Genomic DNA, 24775 nt, shown 5'->3' on the forward strand with positions numbered 1-24775 from the left:
ACTTAGCACACGGAGAGAAGTAAGAAAGTCAAAAATTCAACTTGATTGAAGAATAAAAAGTAGAAAAAAAATATTATTTTGGAATGGTAATGGCAGTGCCACGCACAAAAATTTGGTCAAGTCAAAGTGTCAAACTTTAAAGTACCCTTGTTAACTATAATAATAATCACTATAAACCGAGTTTAAGTGTATGGATTAATAAATTAATTATAATTGAAAACCCAAATCCCTATTGCGGCGTGTAAAACTTTCTTTCTCCCACATGCCACCTTTTCTTCGCCACTTTCAAACCTCTATATGACTATATATATCTATATAAATACAACCCATTTCTGTATCCTCTTTGTATTAATCCTACTCTCTTTCCATTTGTTTCTCTCTCTGCTCTCTCTCTCTCTCTTTCTAAAATCTCTCAAATCCATCAATACCTTTTCGTGTCAATCAATCAGTTTCTCCATTTAGCGTAATATGGAGCATCATGTCAAGGGAGGTGGAAGTTACAACCAAAGTGAAGAAGAATTAATGGAGCTCCGCCGAGGTCCATGGACCGTCGAAGAAGACTTCACCCTTATCAACTATATCGCCCACCACGGCGAAGGCCGCTGGAACTCCCTAGCCACCTGCGCCGGTAAAAAAATTGTACTCCCAGAATAATTGACAATATTTTTACCCCTTTTCCGTTTTAAACTATCGAGTACTATCTAATCTAATCTTCTTGTGCGCCATGTATATATGCATAATTCATTGTCTGTACGGCATAAACTTAAAAGTAAAGGCATATCCTCTGCAAGCTGTATATATTGGATGGGGTGGGTTGGGGTGGGGTTGATAAGGAAAAGGCATATGTTGTACGAAAAGTGAAGAAATTTTGATCCATTTTTTTTTTCTAGTACGTTTCTTTCTTTTCTTTTCTTTTTTCTTTTTTTTTTTCCCGTCGGCTAATGAAAATTTTGATGGTATAGGTCTAAGGAGAACTGGAAAGAGCTGCAGATTGAGATGGCTAAATTATTTACACCCCGACGTTCGACGTGGAAATCTTACACTTGAAGAGCAAGTTATGATTCTTGAACTCCATTCTAGATGGGGTAATCGGTATGTTAATACTTAAAATTAATCTTTTTGATCCATGTGAAACAATTATCTCACTTTGCTTAAATATGAATATGAGTTTCTTGGGTAAACTAATGATTTTGAATTGATATAGGTGGTCCAAAATTGCTCAACATTTGCCTGGTAGAACTGATAATGAGATCAAGAATTACTGGAGAACACGAGTCCAAAAACATGCTAAACAGCTCAAATGTGACGTGAACAGCAAGCAATTTAAGGACAACTTGCGTTATCTTTGGATGCCACGATTGGTTGAGAGAATTCAAGCAGGAGCCGCCTCGACTGGGCCGACGGTAGGGACTTTCTCAACCACCACTGCCACTAACAATCACTCCGGCACCATCACCGCCGCTAATTACCATCTCAACAAAACTAATCTTGACATGGGCTCAAGCCGAATGGTGCTGCCGCAGCCTAACATGGCTGGCAACTTTAGTGGTGGCGTTCAGATTAATCCTAGCAACTACGCGCCGGAAACTTCCTGCAACGCCGCCTCATCAGACTCATTTGGAGCACAAGTTTCGCCGGTTTCAGACTTGACAGATTGTTACAATTATCCAGCTAATCACAACAATAATCAAGATTATTTTCCACCTAGCGAGCTGTCATATCAAGAATCTTTCAGTCAAGGGTTAGATTTCAACAACAGCAATTGGATGGACGGTGGGGATTCATGGGATTTGGATGATGTGTGGAAATTCTTACAACAGTAATTTTACAGGAAGTCTGTAAAATAATAAACCAAAACTAATTAAGGGGAAAATTTTCATTTGTAGAAAAGAGTCATCATCTCATCAACTAGAATATAATATATATAGTTTTTAGGTAACACAATATAATTTGACAGTCAACTTAATTTGGATTTACATGTCTAGATTCTTTTGTAATTTTTACTTTTTAAATTTTAATCCATGGTAAAAGAAATTTTAACTTGTTGGTTTACTTCCTGACATTTTGATAAACCGAATGAACTCGCACTCGATAGTGAATATAAAGTAAAAAATAAAAATAAAAACAGTATTTATCATATCAGTACGATTTAATATTGTATACATGTAAAACACGCATTCGTAGTATTATTATTTAAAATTGAAAATATTGTCATGGTTCCCTTTTTTTTACTAATTTATGATTATGATTGCAATATAGAATTTTAATTTCTTGTAATTAATATAATGTTGTGGATGATGTGCATAATTGGTTCCACTATCTTTATAAACAAAAAATGTCTTTGTTACTTCTTATTTTATTATTCTAATTAGTGGTGGCATTTTGGAAACATGGGCTATGGGGCCTGAATCAGATTAAGAGATCCCTTAATTTGTTCTAATTCTAGATTAAGGAAAAAAAGTATCCCAAGAATAATTAAGGGAACAAAATATTCTTAATTTTATATAGTAAATTTGATTGTTAAGTCATCCACTAATGTGATCTTATCATATTTTAAAATGCACGTGGCTTGAAAGGATACGTATGAACAATAATTCCCGTTATCCTTTAATTTATTAATAATCCTATGATGTAAGAACAATCTTATTTTGATTCTTCTTGTTTTCCTTAGTACGGACATAGTTTGTTTGAAGCAACAGAACTAAACAATCTTATTTCCAGCAATCAAACCATTATTCCATTTTCACACACACTCGTGTTTAAAAATTTATTGAATAAAATTCGGAGAGTTGAGGAGATTGATAATGGAAAGAGTTTCGCTATTCAAATAGGGCCAATGACAGGTCGAGGTGTTGGCAACACCTCGACCCTTGATTGTTATGCTGCAAGCCCCATGAAATTCAAGACAAGGGCCGAGGTGCCACCTCGGCTCTGGATTTAATCCCAGGTTTTGTAGCAGAGCCCTGATGGAAATATTCGTACATTTATATATTTTTACATTATTTTTATGATTTATTGAATGTGTAATTATTTGAATTGTTTTTTAACGATGGTCAAAAAATCATCTAAAAAAAGCTTGTTTATCGAGAAAATAAATTGTGATAAATACTATATATATATATATATATATATATATATATATATATATTTTAAAGAAAATTGCAGTATGAAAGATCATGATTATGGTTAACACTGCATTTTATTATAATATTTAGCACATATGTAACATATGATAAAATGTAGTAGTGAATATGCTTCGGAAATTAAATTTATAACATGTCGGTTGACAAATTCAATTATACGTCTTCAGCCACTGGAAAAAATAATGGAAAAAGAGAATGTTTCAATTTTGGGACCATTAGTAGAATAGGCTTCAGAAAATTAAATGGAAAACATATTTGACAGTACTATTAGAATAAGTTTTAGAATTGTAATTTTTTGGAGGAAGTGTGATTAAAAAAAAATTAATTTGAATTTATATACAGAATATTTTATTGTGAAAATTTAAGGTTAAAAATAAATTTAAAATAAATTTATTTTAATGATCATCAAACTGGGCTAAAGCCACAAAAGGACGGTGAATATGAAGTCAAGAATTAAAAACGTGAAGGAATAGAAGTATTGAAGACACGAGGGGCGGACGACGGCGGCGGGCGGGCGGGGAATCATTAGAGGTGGCGGTGGCGTGTCCTTTAGTGAAGCCACCAAAAGTGGTCCTAAAGGGGCTGAGTGTGCTGGAGCTTCCACGTGTAGAGTATGAATAGTATATCATTTTCTAGTGTATAAAAGTTTGTTTAGACTTCCTCAACCGTCGGCAACAGAATTGGATTAAGTTTGTGGTCGGAGTGGCCTCTCCGGTTCACGTCTCGTCTAGTATTTTCGATAAGAGTGGATCTTTTTCAATCGAATCGAGTATCAATAGGTATTTTAAAAATGAAATCATTAACTCCTTTTCTAACCTTTGGAATCGAGCCTATCGATTTCTGTCCAATTCAAATCTTCGCGTTAAGTTCTCAAATTCAACAATTATAAAAATGAAGTATTTAACTATAAAATTATTTTTAAGCATCTAAATTCTCCCTAATATATTCATTAAAACGACTTATATTGATGTTAATTATTTGCATTTTCTAAGTTTAAATACACACCACAATTTATATCAAATGCTTAATTATTTATTTGAATGAGTATTTAAAAATAGCAGTAATATTCATAGTCAATAATTGCAATTGTCATGGTACATGGCATCTTACGTTAAATAACATTATTAAAAGCTATTCATTTTCAAATTATTAAATTTTGCCACGTATGATGATTATAATCGTTGACAATAAATATCAGTATTGATTTAAAAAATATATTCCAATTCCACTTCTATGTGTGTTTTTTTTTTTTTTCGCACTTTCAGTGACTAGAAATATGAACTTCGAAAGATGATAGGAATTCAAACCTCTTATCATTCCAAAATTAAATCTATAGAATTTAATGAATCATTTTATCTGAGTTTATAAATAACACCATATTAGATTAAGAGCCTATTTGGGAGTAATTTTGAGAATTGATTTTTTGACCGTTAAGAGAAAAGTGTGGTCTACCTGTAAGAAAAGAAGTCAAATATAACGGGTGGAATAGTGAAGTAACAGTCAAAAAATTAATTTTTTGGGTGAAAAATCGCTTCCAAACAGGCCCTGTATATGAGTTTAATGTACTATAGTAAAATTCATAATAAAAGAGTAAAATGATTGGCGCATTGGGCCGGCCATCGCTCAAAGTAAAAAAGTGAAAATTTGATTAGATCAGGCTTTTTGATTATGGTATTAGAACCAAAAATTGGAAAGGAGTAGATCGATTCTCAGTTTTTATACCAATAAACTGTTAGAACTTGATTAGAACTGGATCAAATCGATCGATTTCAAAACTGTTCTAATTTGATCCAATGATTTTGATAGTTTTTGTCCATCCCTAATTTTTGGAGAGCAGGGTAGGACGTGACGAGATTAAAATAACTCAACTTTCCATCCCCATTAATTATTTACGTGTTTATTTTATATTTAAAATAAAGTTGATATTGTAGAACATAAAAAACATAAATAAAATATAAGAAATTAGTGCTACCACAATGACTATATTCCCACCCTCGCTACCGTCCCATTTCCCCAATTAGACGGGGCGAGATTAAACATTTTGCTTCCTTCTTCGTCGATAGATGTAGTTAGAATTGAGCACATGAAACAAATTAATTGTTAAAATTTCACACAATATACATTAATTGGAAAAATTGCATATTGTTCCCAACTTATTATCAGCATAGTTAGTTTGTCTTCGTCATTATCAAACAATTAATCTTTAATAACAAAAATCATTCGACTATCTATCAAACCATCCTCTTGAATTTAATAAAGATATGTTTTACTTCCTAACTTAGGTCGGTGTTTTGAAATTTGAAATGGGATATGTTTTTATGAGAAATTATTTGTAATTCAATGTAATTTGGTCGAATTTTGTTATTAGTGCAATTATAATATGTTATGAACCAACTTATTTTTTTTTAAATATCAAGGACTAATAGTGCAATTTTTTTCTTAATATAGGTTTAACTATACAAATTGTTAGGACCAATGTAAATAAAATAAAATATATTCATTAAGAAACCCTCTCAAATAGAGATTTTTTTTTTGTTTTTTGACCATATTATTTTTTGACTCCTCTAAAAGGAAAAGTGTCAATTTGATTATTTATTCATCTGGGTCTAATAGATTCTATTTTTCTCCTTTTTTAACGGAAGTTACCTATTATGCATAAAGTAACTTTTATCCGTTCAGAGATGACCCTTCCACTTGGTACCATCGGATCACCAAGGGTGACTTTCGTCCTCGCTAGATGGATGAATCTTGCAATCAAGCTTCCTTTTGTCTAAAAATATAAACAATATTTTTTTATTTAACAAGTGAATAGTAAAATTAATTATTAATTTTATCTTCAATCCAATATTTAACTTATGTATTACATGAAATATACTTCGTATGGACGCAAGTTTTACACATCTACGTGTATATATATAAATAATATATTTGAAGTCTCTTATTATTCAATTCAACTTTTAAAGTGGGCAGTGATGACCCTTGACACTCCCTATTGACATTAAAAATATTAAAACGCAATTAAGTAAATTTAATAATCTTAATAATACCAATCACACATTTTCAACGAAGATTGAGCCCCGTTTCGGCCCCATTTTTTTGAAATGAAAATGAGTGCCATAGTGTTTTTTGAAAAATAAGTGATTAAAAAAGAAGGAAAATTTTCGATTTATATGTAATATTATTTTAGGGAAGATTGTGTGGTTGAAAATGAGAGAAAGAAAAATAGAATATAATTGAATGAAATTAATGAAATTCAAACGGGGCTAAATGTGATGAGATCCAAGAAACTCTTTATAAACACAGATAATTAACGAGAAAAGCATTTGTAAAAGTTCTGACTTCAGACTAAGAGAATGTTTGGTAGAAATTTTAATTCAATTAACATTAATTTTTTGACTGTTATTTTACCATTCCAATCATCATTTTTGAATTCTTCTCTCACAAATAAGACCCACTTTATCTTTCACAGTCAAAAAATTAATTAATAAAACCTCTACCAAATAATCTCTAAACAATATTGATTGCTAATCCGTTGCTTTTCAAAGCCGAATTGAGACCTTTGAGAATAGAGCAGAAAAAGTGAAGTCGGTACGACTGTGAACGTGTTAATACTAAATGAAATCTGCAAAGTGTAATTACATGTATTTTATTTATTTATTTATTTTTTCTTTGGTGCTAAAGTAGATTGGACCACTCAGACAGGAGGCATTTTGAGACTTAGGTTTGGCACATTTGTCGATCTTGGGACCGACTTCATTTAATATTTTTTAGTTACATTTTTAAGTGCTTGTAAATAGTTACTCTTATAGAATGTACGATTAAACATTAAGTAAGAGTATGTTCGGTAGTGATTATGATAATTGATTTTTTGACTGTTAGAAAGAAAAGTGAGTTCCACCTGTGAATGAAAAAAGTAAAAAATGATGGCTATAATAGTGAAATAACGTAAAAAAATTAATTTTTTTGGATAAAAATTACTATCAAACAGACTAAATTTATAATCATGACATAACGTATGAATAAAAATAGAATTTGATCAACTTATAAGTAATTATTAAATTTGCTAAATAGGTACTTAAACTAAAATGAGTTCAAGCTCGTTAGCTGAATGTCTCGAGCCTATGTATAGCCTGCCATGCATCTCAATTAAAATAAGGGTTACTCATAATGGACACCTTTATATTTGGGGTTATGTACAAGGGCGTCGATAATGAACACCATTAAATTTGAGGTTACGTAACTCAAGAATAATTCTCAAAATAACTACACATCAGGAAGAGCAAAGTACGTGTTCTCTATGCAAGTGGTTTCTTTTCAACGTCATTAATTTCTCGCCTTTCCTCTGTAGGAATTAAGTGGCTCCTGGGATGTGGCCAGTGGGGTGACTAAATGGTGTTGTTCCACGTTTAAGTTCGGATCGGCTAAGTGAGTCCAAAATTTTATTTGGTCCCACCAAAAAGATAGGTATGAAAAGATATCAGTGTGCAGTAAGTCAAATCCAAGCATCGCCTTTGTTAGCATTTAATGATTTTAAAGGAGCCCAGAAACAAAATATTCACGTTACACTGTTCTTACCGCTAGGGGTGGATATGGATCGATTCGATTCGGTTCGATTTTAAAGAAAACCGAATCAAACTAAAATTTTCAGGTATCTAGTAAATGGAACCATCGGGTCCAAATATAATTATGGAACCGTTCGGATTCGGTTCCGTTCCGTTCGGTTCCATACTAGAATTAAATTTTTTAACATTTATAACAATTTATGACACATTCAATGATTTTTGAATGTCAGAGACTAATAGATTACCTTGTTCAAATGATTGCTACGGTCAAAGCTTAGGTCGAGGAAGGTCACAGCTTCAATCGGAAGTCACAGCGTCGATCGCCGATTGTATAGGTTTTGGAATGTCAAGGAGACTGCGAGAATGACTACGAGAGTCGAGACAGCTTTATGCATTTTAGTGTAGGTGTTTAGGGTTATTTAGTGAGTTGGATCTTGTTGGGCTGAGAAATGAAACAATAAAATGGGTAATTGGGCAAAAAATTAAAAAAATAGAAATGAAACAAATTATCGGGCCAAAAAATTGGATTTAGAAATTGTTAATTTATTTAGAAAAAATTAAAATTAAAATAATTTGATTTATTCAATATACAAAAAATTAGAAAGATTCGGTTCTTATTTGGTTTTCTGGTTCTTGATCTAGAACTGAGAACCGAACCATACCCTTCGATTCTCAATTCAGATACTCGTTCGAGTATTTAATTTGACAAGAACCGTCAGGTTCGGTTCGATTCCGATTTGGTTTGGTCGGTTCAGTTCGGGATATTTGCCCAACCCTACTCACGTCTAGCCCTTGTTTGAGGCACATTATTTTCCTTAGAATACATTTTTGAATAATACATTGATAGAAAATAAAAAATTTAAATTTACGTATGATATTATTTTATTGGAGAATGTGTGATTGAAATAATATCAAATCAATATTTAAAAATTTATTTTTTTAAAATAATGTGGCTCAAACATGGCCCTATTAAGATCATCTCCAATAAAGATACCAAAACATTAAGGGGTATATTCAATTGAAATTTTTAATGATTTTTTGATATTTAAAAAGTTTTGAAGTATTCAATTGAAACTTTTTGAAGCTCTCTAAAAATCACGATGTATTCAATTGAGACTTTTATAAACTTTTAAAAAGTTTCTAAAAGTAACGGTATATTCAATTAAAACTTTTTATAAATCTCTATAAGTTTTGGGATATTCAAATTTTAATGACTTCTAGAAATCTTTATAAAGGTTTCTGGACTACCAACTTTTAAACAGAAAGTACTCATATAAAATCTTAAAATTTGTCTCTCATTAATCACGAGATTTTGGGAGAGTTTCAAACAAAAAAAAAAAAAAAGAAAAGAAAAAATGTTTTCAACCTTTCTTTCCTTTAACTTTCTATTGACATGTATGATTAAAATTTATTTTTTTTTCTATTGATTATATTCCATTTATCTTTCTTTCTCTCTCTTTTTACTTATCTCTATTTTCTATCAAAAATTAAATTAAATTTTTGTAACATTTTTCCACTTTTTCATTCTTTCTTTGTGAAACATATCTATTTTTTTTTTATTAAATTATATAGTATACTTTTAAGAATAAATAAAAATAAATATTTTTAATTTTGTCGAAACTAACATTTCGTGTGTGAGAATTTCACACTAGATCTTCGTTAATTTTATTTCAAATGAAAATCTTCAAAAATCTTTTGAAATCCACAAAAGTCTATAAAAATTCTAAAATGAAAATCCATGAAAGTCTACGAAAGACTTCCACTAATTCCATACAAAACTATAGAAGATCTACGAAATCCATAAAAGTCATCACTTAAAAAAAGTCTATCAGAGTTTTCAAAAATCCCAATTGAATACACCTCCTTAAATTGTACCAAAAATGATGCAAAACTATTCCAATGCAACACTAAATTTTGCACCATTTTGCATCAAAATGGTCCAAAATCAATTTTACCGTTTATTTTCATTTTTCAAATATATTGATTAAGGGTATTTGTGTCATTTGTGTTATATATTTTTTAATACAATAAATACTAATAATAATATTTTTATTATTATTATTATCATCATCATCATCATCATCATCATCATTATTATTATTATTATTATTATTATTATTATTATTATTATTTCCATTTAAAATAAATTTTAAATGTAAAAACTAATAATTAATGAATTAATTAAAATAAGAATACAAAAAAAATGAAATATAACAGACACGATTATTTAAAGTTAACACGAAATATATTACAAGAACGACATACATATATTAATTTTATTTTATTTAAAGAAAACGATACATAAAAACAAGTACATAGTTTAGTGATCTAGAAGATCGCGTCCAAATCCTCCAATATCTTCAAAATAATTTCCAAACAAATTAAATGAAGTTTTAGATCTTTTATCTTGTTGTTGAGCTGTCTTTTGTAAAATTCTTGCTCGTTCGTCTTGAAAGAACAAATGAAGGTTTGGATTTGTTATCGAACTCAAATCTTTCAACAAAATTTTATTCTCCTCGTGATAATCTGTCATTACCAATTTTCTTATTTGGATTTCGTAATTCTGATGTGTTTCCTCACTACTTATTTTTTCAAAATTTCGACTTCATAATATCTAATATCCAAGTTCGAAATGCATTGCACTATTTTTTTAATAGCATGATTTAATATTTTTATTTTTGTAGCGTTTTTACTAATTTTATTATGTTTTTTATATTTATTAATGAATTTAAATTTTCCTTAATTTAACGCAATTATTTATTTAGTAATTTATGTATTTGTAAAATAAATAAATAATATTTTAAATAAATAAATTATTAAGAATAAAAAAAGAGAAGAAAATGGTTAAACAATATTCATTTGGTGTAATGGTTGAAGATGAATATTAGTTTGATCCAAAATTTGGTGCAAAATTGTTTAAATTTGATGTATGGTTGGAAATAGCATAAAGGACCCTGCTCCTCCAACAAGGGCTGAGGTGACGTCACTCAAATTAGGGGCTGAGGCTCACGAGGGCCTGTTGAAAGCCCCTATTTGAGTGGCACAATACTCTATAAAAAGGGTTTTATTGAGTCACCGCATGCATAGAAAAAAATTTCACATGCTTTGTACATGTAGTAAAATGTCCATTTCTCACTAGCAGATGCAAAAAATAAAATAAAAAAATAAATAAATTGAAATCTGACAGGAAAAAGTTGTACTTGTGGTTTTTCCGCTTTTGATTTCACAAAAGGTGACTAAAACTCAAGAAATATATTCATCTCTTATGAAGATGATTACAAGTTTTATGGTAGAAAGGTGATTGTCGTACTATTCAATACATTTATATTTATTTGACAATATAACATTAAATCACTATTCTCAATAATGAATAACATTATTCTTTCATATTGATCCTTAAAGTATTCTTTTTTTTTTTTTTTGATCTATTTAGTCATTAAATTTAAATAATAATATAATATTGGTCACTTCGTTAATGTGATTGACGACATATTCTACATGGCATTTGTTAAACTTAACATAAACTAATGACTGTTTTAGCAATCAAGTCATCGTAACTAGTCTCAGATCTTATCTTTGTCGTGGCCTTTTTACTGATTTTGAATGGTCCCAGAACTCAATTTTATTTTGAAGAATTGTAATTCCTCAACTTTAATCCAACTTTAAGTTGATATCATGGTCCACTACCACAAATTTCACTTTCAACAACGAAATGTTTTACTATAAAAAGTCAAATTTAAATTGTTTAGTTGAAAACGGAGCATGGAGAAAGATTTGAAGTTATCGTAAAATTTCTTGTAGTGTTTAACGAGTCCATATCGGATCTGAAGTTTAATGAAATTAAAATTTAGTGACTAAATTGGTAAAAAAAAAAAAAAAAAATTGCTGGTAAAATGAATATGTTCAAATACTTGCAGATCAATATAGACAAAATAATTTTTTGAAAATTCTCATTGGACTTCATGATACTATTGATAAGGTCATTGCAGATATCGATTAAATTTCAAGGACCTTTCCTAAACATGTAAATTTTAGATGACTATTTCACTTGTCAAAAGCTTGAATTGACTCAATTAATCAATTTCTTCAATGGCAATTGTCACGATAAAGGAATCAATTTTCTCAACATGGAAATTTCTATTAGCCTCGTGTTTTAAACCTAATTAATCAAGTGGTCTGGATTACAACATGATTAATCAAAACCCATATGAAATATGATTTAAAACATACATTTTTTTGGTGCCTATCTCTTCTAATATTTAGTATTACTATTCCAAGCTAATTTATGTGCTTTTCCATACTTGTACATCATTTTCTTCCACACTTATTTTCTTTGCGTGTAGGTTTTAAGCTTGTTTTCAAAGGTTCTCAGCCACAACTTCAATTGGATTAACATAATTATTCTCTCTTTTAAAATTATGGGTATAACCTCATTTGCAGAGAATACTTTTCCTACCCGTATCAAATATAGGAAAAGTTCATTAAGTACCTACCACCATGAGAAATAACATGTGAAGTTTGAGTCGTTGTTGTCCATGCTTACACGTTGATGAGAGTGATTTGAGAGTTTAGTTTGTTGGATGATTGTGGTTAGTATGATTTTGAGATTTTCATTAACATTTTTATTTTATTATTATAATTTTTTATTTTTTTGCAAAAATTAAGATTGAGCTTCCAATATTTCATATAGTATGGTTATTAGTTAATACTTCAAAATTGAAATTCTAAAGCTCACTGCCTCAATCTACTAAAATATTTTAATTATGAGAACTTGAGCTCTACATGATTAAAACCATAGATGATTATTGTTAAGTGATCGCTCCCCTTCAGCTATGTCGATACAGAGACATGATCAGATGTATTTTGTAAACAATACTGACAATTTAATTAATTTTATTCAAGGTTTCTTTGTATTTCTCCATTTTATTCCAATTTCGTTGTTCCTCCACATTGGTATTTTAGCATTTTCTTGACGATATATTGAAAAGTCGACCTAGAACGCTTAGATAAACTAGAAAGTTTGGCTAATGCAATACAATGTCAAATTCAAATTTATGTATTACCAAGTTTACGTTCCAAGTTAATAATTTGTTTGACCTTACGTGCGGAATTAATTAATTAAAGAAATAAGTCACTTTAATTAATGTCTATATGGTTAAACATACAATCCAATTAATTTCTAAGGTTGAACTGACAGTTTGCATAATGTAAAGTAAACAATAAATACAACAACTCACAATATGATGACGGAGAAATCCCAACGTGAGTAAAACTCCGGGATCAAGCCAATGATGTCCATTATACAAGTTTAGCAAGTACAAGTTACCAAACTCCGTATCCAATCAGACCTTCTATTCCAGTCCCACGATCTACTGTTATAGATACCTCTAGCCTCTTTCTAGACTTCCTGATCTACCTCCTGCAGCCTAATCTGCTGTCCACTATAACCTCGTGGTCCTTAACTGATTGTATCACTAAGTAAAATTTCAAGAACCCCCGTTCTTGTCCAATTCACTGTACTTGTCATCCACATCTTTCAATCCCCAATGAGAGAGTCCTTTCCTCAAAATATTAAGAAGAATGGTGTTTTGTATTATGTAAATTCGATGTTTTTCCCAAAACAATGGTTATCGGATCACAAAATTGATGTAGATGGAATCGCCAATTAATTGCACCTTGGATCTCTTCAAAGATGTTATGAATATGTTTAGTAATGCTTTATAATGTAGCAACCGTCGAAAATTCGTGCTAGGTCTTGAATATTTATATTTGAAGGTCTCTAGGTGGTATGGACCGAATAAAACACCTCAAAAATGCGAACTAGGGGTTTTGCCGCATGGGAATGTCGCTCGAACGAGGGCTGGTGAGAATCGAGCGAGAGGTATTCTGTTTTTTTAGCTCGAGTGAAATGCCAGCGAGAATCAATTGACAGTGAGTAGTCATCAGTTTTTATCATAACTTTCTCTCCTGATATCCGATTGAGGTGATTCAACTTGCATTGGAAAGATAACTCAAATGGATACAATTTTATAAAATAGCCTTGTCCAAATTTCAAAATTTTCTATAATTAAAAAAAATACGTTGCAAATTACGACTGAAAATTCGAAACATAATTTATGCGGCTCTTTGACATCATTTAGACTTTCAATTGCATTCCAATGATCTTATGTGATCTTCTTGGACTTTTTGGACTCTTTCAATGAATCGAACACTAATTTACCTTATCTATAAAAAATTGCACCCTAAGCCCTTGACTTTTACAAGAATATTCAATTGAGTCCATGACTTTTACAAACATACAATTACGCCTGTTTTGTTTACAGAATTGCCAATTACGCTTATAGACCTAACAAACTCCCCCTTTGACATTCTGTGACAAAATCATACACAATGAGTCAGGACTATACAAATATAAGTCAGGACTCTAGACACAATCTATTCTACCCAGTAAACCCAATCACTGAGTCTTGCATTCTTTGTACCTGTTTCCTGAAATCCACAAACTCATATACCCAGTGTAAAAGCACGTGACACGGGAAATATAAACATTAAAGCACTTAATCACAAACACATCAACATGCTAGTTTGAAACGTGATATTGATGACAATCAAAACACCAACTGAAAACACCAACATCACTAAATATCAAAACTCAAACAAATGGATATGATGTGGAATGTAATGCAATGCTCCCACTTACTGCGAAATCTCGTAAATATTACTCCCCCCATGTTTATGCTATTTTACATATTTTTCTCCCCCTCAATTATACTTGTCTTTCCCTTTTTTTTTTGTCAAAAATACTGAAAGGAATCATATCAAGACACAAGCTGAGCAAGTCACACATAATAACTCTAAAAATGCAGTTGATAGCATGCAGAAGTAAAATTAACAAGTAGCAGACCTCCCAACATACTCAGTTTAGACCAAAATGGAGTAAAAAGTATAAGTGACTCGTGTGTAAAGTGTCACTATTCCAATGCAAACAGGATTCCAAACTTTAATTTTGTGAAAGTCAAATCATGTAATGTGTAGTAGGACTTATACTTATTATTTTACTTATCTCCCCTTTACTATGAGCTTTTATATTTTTCAAATTTTTATATTATCCCAACTCTTCATATTTTTCACATTTTTCCAACTCTTTAATTTTTCATCTTAAGTGCAGGTTCTTCTCCATTAGGCAACTAAGACAACTCCTGTAGCGAGTTTTAGGCCGATTAACCCAAGTCAGTTGACCATAAGCACTAGGTTTAGAGGCCCTGTAGACTTAATTACTCGAGTCAAATAGGCTCCAAAGAAGAACATTAAAATATGAGCTTTTATAGGGGGGCGATAATTTTCGAGTTTAGGTCTACTAAATATTGGTCAATTCATTTTCAAAGTCACCCTATCAACATGTAACAGTCATCCCAAATTTCACACACGCGGTAGAGTCCCACTAACAAATTTAGAATGTTTGCAATGCATATAGCATATGAAAACACTTAAACAAATTAATCTAAATTGACCTAACCAAGAAATGAAAATTATTCCACAGTTTATCAATTTTAGCTCCTATGTGATCACAACGTGCAAGTTCAAAAGTCATGTGTCATGCTGTAGCAATTTCCACAACCAACTATTTTTGTCTTTTTCAATTTTTCAATGTTTTTGTGTTTTTCATTTTTCTAAAATGAATGCTTTGCACACAAAATAAAATAAAGTCAAGCACACAAAGATAAAACTAAATATGCATGTGCCAAAACAAACAAGTGAAAATGCATGTGCAAGAAATAAAACAAAAAAATAAACACAATACACGTGATGCATGCAAAAATCATATGTCAAACGAGAACCAGGCATGCATAAAAAAATACTTAATCAAGTAGGTATATAAGTGATTTTTCCTTTAAGAGTACCGCGATCTACTACCAAATTCGAGAAATCGTTCTTATTCACCCAAATCTGTCTAGAACGGGAATTATTTTCAGAAAGCTATGTCACCAATTGGGTCAAACGATTCACTTGATTAGCAAGGAGTCCAGTCAGACCAATATATATTGATTTTCTTCCTTTTTCAAGTTCAACCATTTCCTATTGTTCAGGTAGTGATGACATCTAGGGCGGATGTGACATCTATGTTGTATTCTTATCACATGGCAAAAGGCAAATTTTTGGAAGATCATTAGGTGTTGTCAAGAAGGTCGTTGTTGATTTAGAGATTTTAGAGGTAAACTATGATGAAGAATATTTGGCCTTAATCCTTTTGTGCTCGTTGTCCATTTCATTTAAAGACATGATCTTGTATAGTCGTGATACTTTCACCATTGAAGCTACATATGATGCCTTATTTTCAAAAGAAAAAAATGAAGAATCTAATTGGATCTCAGGTCGGAGATAAAGAATGCCTCGTTATTCATGGTGATAGGAGAAGGGATAAGTCGAGGTCAAATTTAGTAATTAGATTTGTTATTATTGCAAAAAGAAAGGATAAATTAAAAGGGATTGCAACAAATCTAAGAACATATGTAATTTGACTGCAAATCATAAAAAGCAATCAAGTACTTCAAACAAGACTAACATAGACGAGAATCATTTAAGTGATGGAGATGTTTTTGATGATATCTATCATAGAATTCAAACCCGACTAGGAGTTGGCTTTGGATACAACTTGAGTGTTCTATATGTGTCCTAATCAAGATTTGTTTTAAAAATATGAAACGGTGATGTAAGGTGTCACTATCATAGGTAACACCAAACCTTGTCGGATAATTACTATTGGTAGAGTCAGATTGAAGCTGGTGGATAAAACATATAAAACTCTTGATCACATTCGAAATATTCCAGACTTGAAGAATAATTTCATTTCGTCGAATACCCTTGATTTAAAAGGTTACACGTTCTCTAGAGGTGAAATCTTGAGGGTTTGAAAGGGGTGTTCCTATTGTATTGGAGGGGCAAAAGAGGCTTCAATTATACATCTTGTAAGATCGGGCAGGATTTTTAAATAAAAAATCAGCACAGATTTAGTAACGTAGTGGAGATTCAGTTTAATATTATACCTTTGGATTTGGTTCGGAATCCATATTAAAGAATATTGCTCAGTCGAATTTGGAGGATATGTGTAATCCCACTTTCCCACCATTACTTACAGTTCCATCATGTTCAACTACTAGAGATAGACCAATTGGAGATAGGTACACCAATTCGGTTGCACATGCTTTTAGCATTTTTGAAGGTGTTGAAACTAGCTAAGGGCCTTCTATGAATGCATGGGGAGTTGATTCTATTACAGCACGTGCTAGAACACTGTTTGGTAATTTCTTATTTTTTGTAAATTTTGGAGAATCTAGTGTTTGAGTTCATGTGTCCATGTTGGATACTGTGGAAAAGGAGGAGTATTCTTATGTTGGAGAAAGTTTGATTCTTGTTGAAGCGTTAGAATTTCTCGTTTCAGTCGAATTCATTTTTCTAGGTAGATAAATTTTGAAGTTTTGTCCATTGAATTGGAATTTGTATCAAAGTGGAGAATGTTGGGTTTTTAAACTAAATTAGGTTATATTTTTGGAAAAATGTCCTTTCCTTTATTTTACATACTTTTATTAGAAAAAAATATTAATTCCTTTATTCCAAGTATTTTTATTAAAAAAAAATTATTGTCTTTATTCCACACATTTTTTTATACTATTTCCATTATTAAAAATATTGATTGGGTTTTCATATGTCCCATATATATAGTTGACTATTCTTTACAAGTTGATTTAATTCTAAAATATAGAATAATTGTTTAGTTACGATTATCGTAGTTGTTTTCTCCAAATTCGACAGTTGAATAAAATATTGCGTCCCTTTATCAAATAATTTTTTACCTTCTATTTTGTTTGCGATCTTATACTTTATATATATATATATATAACTTTTAGGGATAAAAGAGAATGCAAAATTTGCATATAATATTATTTTATTAAAAAATGTACCATTGAAATGCTATAAAAAACTGTTTAAGAATGTATATATTTTTTAAAAAGAATGGAAGTCAAACAAGGGCTAGATATTTGCTTCCCTCTAGTCTTCATTCACAAGCTAAGGACAGTGGCAATTCTAAGAGCAAGAAGCATAAGTCATTATCTAATCCGAAGGATGTCAATGACGCTTTAAGTAACTCAAATTGTAACACCCCAAATTTTGATAAATCTTGAAGTGTTACTAAAAACTCACTTTTCTTTGTATTAAATGCAGAATAATAAAAATAAATTTCTTTGAAAAAATAAAAATAATTGAAACGTTAACAAATTTAATTTAAATCATGGAATTTGTATCTAAAAAAAGGAAAGAAAATAAACACCTAACTAACTAAATCTCATATCTTTGAGCAAATTTAACTAACTAAAAAATTTAAAGACAGAAAAAATAATATTTATTTTTTCCTTTTTTTCAATCTACTTGGCAGTTTGCATCACTATCCTGCTACAAATCCAATCAATCTACACTAATCTTTAAAATTATTATAAGAATAAGTATTTAAAAATGCCTAAGTAAAATACGTGCAGATTTCATACACAATTATATAACAATAAATTATACATTTCATAATACTCTTCTCTTATAGAGTATATCGGTGATCAAGCAACACCCATCTTAGGTCCTCTTAAATTTTCGTAGGATTTCATATCTTTTTTTGAAGAACCCCGAAGATCCATTTGCAATTCATGCATATTTTAGTTGAATACATAAAACATAAGAAAACTAATCACTTGCCCAAAAATATCTTACTCGTTATTCAAAGGTTGTAAAAAGAAGATAAAAATCTTGCACATGCAAGTTCTCATATTATTTTTCTATCATTTTTCCCTCATCTCTCTACCATGGCTTTCTCTTTATTTTCTGTGGTGAAATAATGAGAATTCTTCCAATATTTATAGTGGAAATTCTCAATTGAGTTTGAATGCAACTAGAATTGAAAAAATGTGTAATACAAGGAATTTGATAAAAATTGGTTTCAAATAATAGAATATGAATTGCATTCAAGTAATTTTTTCATATCAAATAAAAATCACATGAAGGTGGGAATCAGAAGAGGAAAAGAATTTTACTTAATTAATATTGGAAGCTCCCACCACCTCTATTAACATATTATTTTTTAATCAGACTTAACTTGATATAGTCTAATCTAAAATAACTTTTTCTCATATTGAAGGCTTCTAATAGATACAAAAAGAGTCCAATATCGATACACTTATTTTTCCTCAATCGAAATCTAATTATCTGATCAAAATAAAATTAAAATTAAACTATTTCATATTAGTTCATCAACTTTCAAAACATAAATATATAGCAAATAAAACAAATAAAATTTATTCTATAGAATTTACGAGGCATTATAATCTCCCCTCCTTAAAAGAATTTCGCACTCGAAATTACCTTAGTTAGATGAAAAGTTTTGAACACTTGCCTTGACATACTTATAATAGTACATAATATGAAGTAAGAAAACTCATAATCATGCTAAAAAAATGATATTTCATTTCATACCTTGGATCCATTGGAGAGTGATCAAATAGCGAGCGTAGCATACCAAGAATTTATTTATTTTTAATAATTGCATGATTAAGACTTTAAAAATTTTACATTGCCCTTAAATCCCTAATGTTTATAAAAATACTTTATTTTTATTAAAATTTCCCAAAATAGGATTTTTCTCAAAATAAAAGTTTCCAAAAAGAGAATTTTGTCAAATTGGGAATGATTTGAAATAAATTTTTTTTCTTGTTGACTTGAATGACGTGTAATCAAAAGGCTTTCAAATGAGAAGGGGCATTAAAAGTGGACTGCTTAAATTTCAAGCTCTTCTTAAACAGTTTAATTTTTTTGACAAAACTTTTACATCATGCGAATACGCAAATCAATAAAACTCAAACAATAAGGGTGAACTCGAGATATCTACAGAGAGGTAAACAGGTACTCTGATGTCAAACTGTAGCACCCTAAATTTTGATAAGTCTTGAAGCGTTACTAAAAAAAAAATCATTTTTCTTTGTATAAAATGCGAAACAATAAAAACAAATTTCTTTAGAAAAAATAAAAATACCTAAAACGTTCACAAATTTAATTTAAATTATGAAAATCTTATCTTAAAAAAAAAAAAAAAGGAAAGAGCATAAATACCTAACTAATTAAATCTCATGTCTTTGAACAAAATTAACTAACCAATAAATTTAAAGACAGAAAAGCTTAATATCCTCCACAGATCCAATCGATCCGTACCAACTTGTAAATTTATTTTAAGAGTGAGTATTTAAAAACACACAGTAGGATACGTGCAATTTTCATATACAATTATATAATAATAAATTATACACTTCATACCACTCTTCTCTTCTGGAGTATATCGATGACCACGTGACACACTCATCTTAAGCCTCTTAAATTTTCGTAAAATATTATATCTCTTTTTAACCATTGGCAATTCATGCGTATTTAATTGAACACATAAAAGTATAAAGAAACAAACAACTTTCCCAAAAGTATCTTCATTATTGAAAGGTTATAAAAAGAAAATAAAATCTTGCGCATGAAAATTCTAGTATTATTTTCCCATCATTTTCCCATCCCCCCTCTCTACCATAGCTTGCACTTTATTTTTAGTGGTGAAATAATGAAAATTCTTGCAGTTTATATAGTGAAATTTTCAATTGAGTTTGTGTGCAACTAGAATTGAAAACTGTGTAATACTAGAAATTTGAATAAAAATTGGTTTCAAATAATAAAATTTGAATTGTATTCAAGTAATATTTTCATATCAAATACAGATCATGTGGGGAAAGGAATTAAAAGAGGAATTTTTATTTTTTTTACTTGATTAATATAGCAAGCCTTCACCAACTTTATTAACCTATTATTCTTTTAATCGAACTTAACTTGATGTGGTCTAATTTCAAAATAACTTTTTCTCGTGTTCAAGACTTATAATTAATTATGAGCTACAAAAAGAGTCCAATATCGTTACATTTATTTTCCCTCTATCAAAATCTAATAATTTGGCCAAAATAAAATTAAAATTAAATTATTTTACTTTAGTCCCTCAACTTTCAAAATATAAATATATAGCAAATAGAACAAATAGATTTTATTCTATAAATTTTCGGGGCATTACAAAAATACTCTTCTGGAGAAGAGTCTCAATCTACAAGCCATACATACTCAAAATTACTGTTAGCTTGAAATGATGATCAGTTGGTGCAATTAAGAATGATGTTACATAGTTCGGGTATTTCAAGATTGTGGCAAGTGAGTTTTGTTGTAAATAGTTTGGGTATTTCAAGATTGTGGCAAGTGAGTTTTGTTGTAAAATCAACCAGTGGTTTTTTCTTTTGGAAATGTATTGAATTTTTAACTGCTTCAGAATTTTGATTTGAATTTTATATGAATATTGGTACATTTTGGACTTCAATTGATAATGATTATTTGTGTTGTTTGATATTGTTTTCTTCTATCGTAGTCGATTTTGTGTAAATCGTTGTACAAATAACCAAAAAAAAATTAAAATATTTATAAAATGACCTATAACAGTGGCTAAAAATGTATCAAAAAATAAAGATACAAGTATAGATATCAGGTAAAAAACGTTCCAAAAAATTTAATAGCAGTGTTCAAAAAATACTGAAAAAATATTTTAATAATGTTCAAAAAATGTTGCAAAAAAATTATTAACGCTCAAAAAACGCTGCAAAAAAGTTATTAACAATATTTTAAAAAATGTCATATCTTTTTACTCTATGACACCATCGAGATTTGCAACATACGTTCAAGCGTTACAAAGGATCTTCGACAATATTTTTTTGAATGTTACAAAAGATTGTTTCATTGTAGTTGCATGCTCAATTAGTTGATTTTTAATCTAGTCCATACTTTACTTCTATACTAAGTCAAAACAATGATTTGTGTAACTACACCTTCTTTAACGTATAACCTCCTCGCAGTGATAAAATTAATTTGGCCCCAACAATATGACTATTGAGAGGTTTTACTATAATATGAATAATTTAAGTAGTGAAACTTCGAAACTTATAATTTTATTAAATGCAATATTAATAAAATATAAATAGAGAGTGAATTTGATCTTCAAATCTAGAGAGACAAATTTTCTCTCTATTTTTAAAAAAAAAAAAAGAAAAAACTAAAATAAATAGCCTTCTGGAGCTGAATTTTAAATGTTGATTTTTTAAAATAAAAGGCATCTAACTTTTAAAAATTATTTTGAAAATGTTCTTACACCCCCAGTTATATATATCTTAATGTTAACAACGGAATTAATGCTTTTTCCACTTAGCCTTTTAGCAGGGATTAAAATTAAAATCAAAAATTAATTTTATCCACATATTTTATGAGTTCCACATTTTTTCAATCACATATTTCATCAACTTCTATCAAAATATACTAAAAATTTGATTTTAATCTCCACAAATAGTGGCTAGATGCGGAAAATGGCAAAAGGGTGGTTCATAACAAAGGAAAATACTACCACAAATAGATTTTTTTTTTCATTGATTAAAGAAATATTAGAATTTATTTTACGTGTGAATATTATCAACAACATGTTATGATTAAAATATTTAATAAATTTTAGTTATTATACAAATGTTCCCTAACGTTTGGCTGCTGCTTGCAAAAAGGACATATCTTTTCAATGTTGGCATGGACGTCCTCATATGAACATTTTCTTGCTAAGATAGTCAGTTACTGTCACGTACAAGCCAAAATTTAGGGGGAATACATGGAATTGATCCATTTAAGAAGGCCATTTTTCCAAAATGGTCTTTGACCATTCAAAGCTAAAATCTACCTAAAATACCCCCAAAATAAAATTTATAACCAAGCCATCTTAATTTTAAAAGAGTTCAATTAAGCTCTCAAATTATTATCTTTAATTTTTTCGCCTTGTAAAAAATTGGTATCAGAGCCTAGTAACGAAACTGAAAAATATATTATTTAAAATGAATAGAAAAAATAAAATGATTTTAGAAGAATTACAAAATATTGGTATATTAACTAATACTAATCATATTAAATTGCAAGAATTAGCAACAAATTTAAGTATCGAATATAAATCTCTAAGTGAAGAAATAAAACAAATTAATGATTCTCAACAACTAGTTGAAACAAAAAATAAAGTATTACTAATCCTGGTAGATGAATCTCTCAAATATGAAGATGAAAATATTATTATAAATCAATTTTTAAAACAATATGATAATTATGCTAAGCCTTTAGGAAAACCAGAAATTATAAATCAAGATGTCATAACTAGTATAAAAAATATGGAATCAAATTTAGAAATTGTTAATAACAATATTAAGATAGGACCAAAAATCCTATATAAACAAATTGAATCAAAATTTAAAGAATTAAAAAATAAAAAAGATTATTATGTCTCTATTGAACCACCCTTACTGACATATGTTCTAGAAGAATTAGAAACAAAATTCTCTGAAGCTACTGGAGAAGAATTAGAAGCTTATAAACAAAGCTTAGAACAATTAGCTATGCAAACTGAAATATATATGAATTATTCTCCACCTAAAGAAGAAACTACTGAAATTAATACTCCACCTTTAAATCAACAAGTTGAAAACCGACCGTTAATTGGAGAAACTAGTAGAACTAATATTATTACAGATTGGACTCAAGTTGAATCTGATGACTAAAATTTTGAATGGATAAAAGAACAAGAAGGCTACAATTTCAGAAAGGAACCAAAAACTATATCTACCAAACATATACATCTTAGAGATAATAATCCAGTAAAATTATTTACTAAACAAATTCCTACTACAAAAATATGGTTAGATATTGATGATAACAATAATAAAAGTGAAATTATTGACTCTTGGGCAAAAGCTACTGATTTAGCTGTTGCTTTTCATAAATGGAATACCACTCAAGCCTATAACTTTATAATCCACATTTTTAGAGGAATTACTTCAAATATTTGGAGAAGAACTTCTGAAGAAACTAAAAATAAAATTAATTATGGCGAAAAATCTACAACTACCATAGATAGCAATGAAAGTTTAGATGCTAAAAATTTTAAAGAAGTGTTAAAACGAATTGAAATTTTTTTTAGACACCTATTATTCGGAGAAGTTATACCAGAAACTAAAATTGATATGATTACTCAAGAAACTTTACAAGCTGAAAGAGAAATGGAACTATTAAAAATTTGTGATATGTGTGAATTAAATGAATATACTAAGAAATTTGAAAAGATATACATCAAAGCATCTAAATCTATAAAAGAATGGAATCTATCAGAAGAAGATAAGAAATTATTAAATAGATATTTTCTTAAATTACCTTGGCCATGGGGTCAGAAGTTATTTGAAGATTACCATATCTATTGGAGTAAAATAGAATGGGAAGACCCTAATTACAAAGCTGATACTTTAGGATTGAGAACTTCATTCACTAAAAGAAAAATCGCCGAATGGTGCAAAAAATCCATGTACCAACACCTATTTAGAAAACATGGTAAAAAAGCTAGTTTATGTTGTTATGGAGAAATAACATATGTACCACAATTTGGCTGTCACCAGCCATCTAAAAAATCATATTATAAAAAGAAATTTAAGAAATATTTAAAACCTTGGAAGAAAAACAAAGGATTTAAGAACCACAAAAAATATTTTAAGAAGAAAAAACATTGGAATATAACAGATATAAGAAGCCTCAGAAGAAAGCTAAGGAAGAATTTTACAAAAAATGTAAATGTTTTACCTGAAATGAATTAGAACATATATCTCTCAACTGTCCTAATAAAAATAAAAAAGAAAATGTTAAATCTATTAAATTAATGGAAGAAATTGAATACGATTCAGAATTTGAGATAATTGAAGATTTAGACGAATTATCTGAAACAGACTCAATTTATGAGCTTGATATTAAAGAAATTGAGGAACCTAAATATGAACAGATATATATGAATCAAGAAATTATTGATACTGTTGAAACTACCTTAGATAGTGAAGAAGAAACTTCACAAACTGCTTTGTTTGATAAAGAAAGATATGGAGCTATAAAAGAAAAATAGAT

The 24775-nt window shown here is 29.6% G+C and overlaps 1 protein-coding gene across 1 annotated transcript; it reads left to right on the plus strand.

The window, feature by feature from the left end:
- The first annotated feature begins 336 nt into the window (after window positions 1-336).
- LOC111373107 (transcription factor MYB108-like) lies at window positions 337-2042 on the plus strand. Its single transcript, XM_022995588.1, has 3 exons — window positions 337-628; window positions 963-1092; window positions 1205-2042. Exons 1-3 carry the CDS (start codon window positions 469-471, stop codon window positions 1821-1823), a joined length of 909 nt encoding a protein of 302 aa, XP_022851356.1. The 5' UTR covers window positions 337-468; the 3' UTR covers window positions 1824-2042.
- Window positions 2043-24775: the final 22733 nt, after the last annotated feature.

The sequence above is a fragment of the Olea europaea genome, unplaced genomic scaffold (assembly GCF_002742605.1).
Source record: "Olea europaea var. sylvestris unplaced genomic scaffold, O_europaea_v1 scaffold1070, whole genome shotgun sequence".
NCBI lineage: Eukaryota > Viridiplantae > Streptophyta > Magnoliopsida > Lamiales > Oleaceae > Olea > Olea europaea.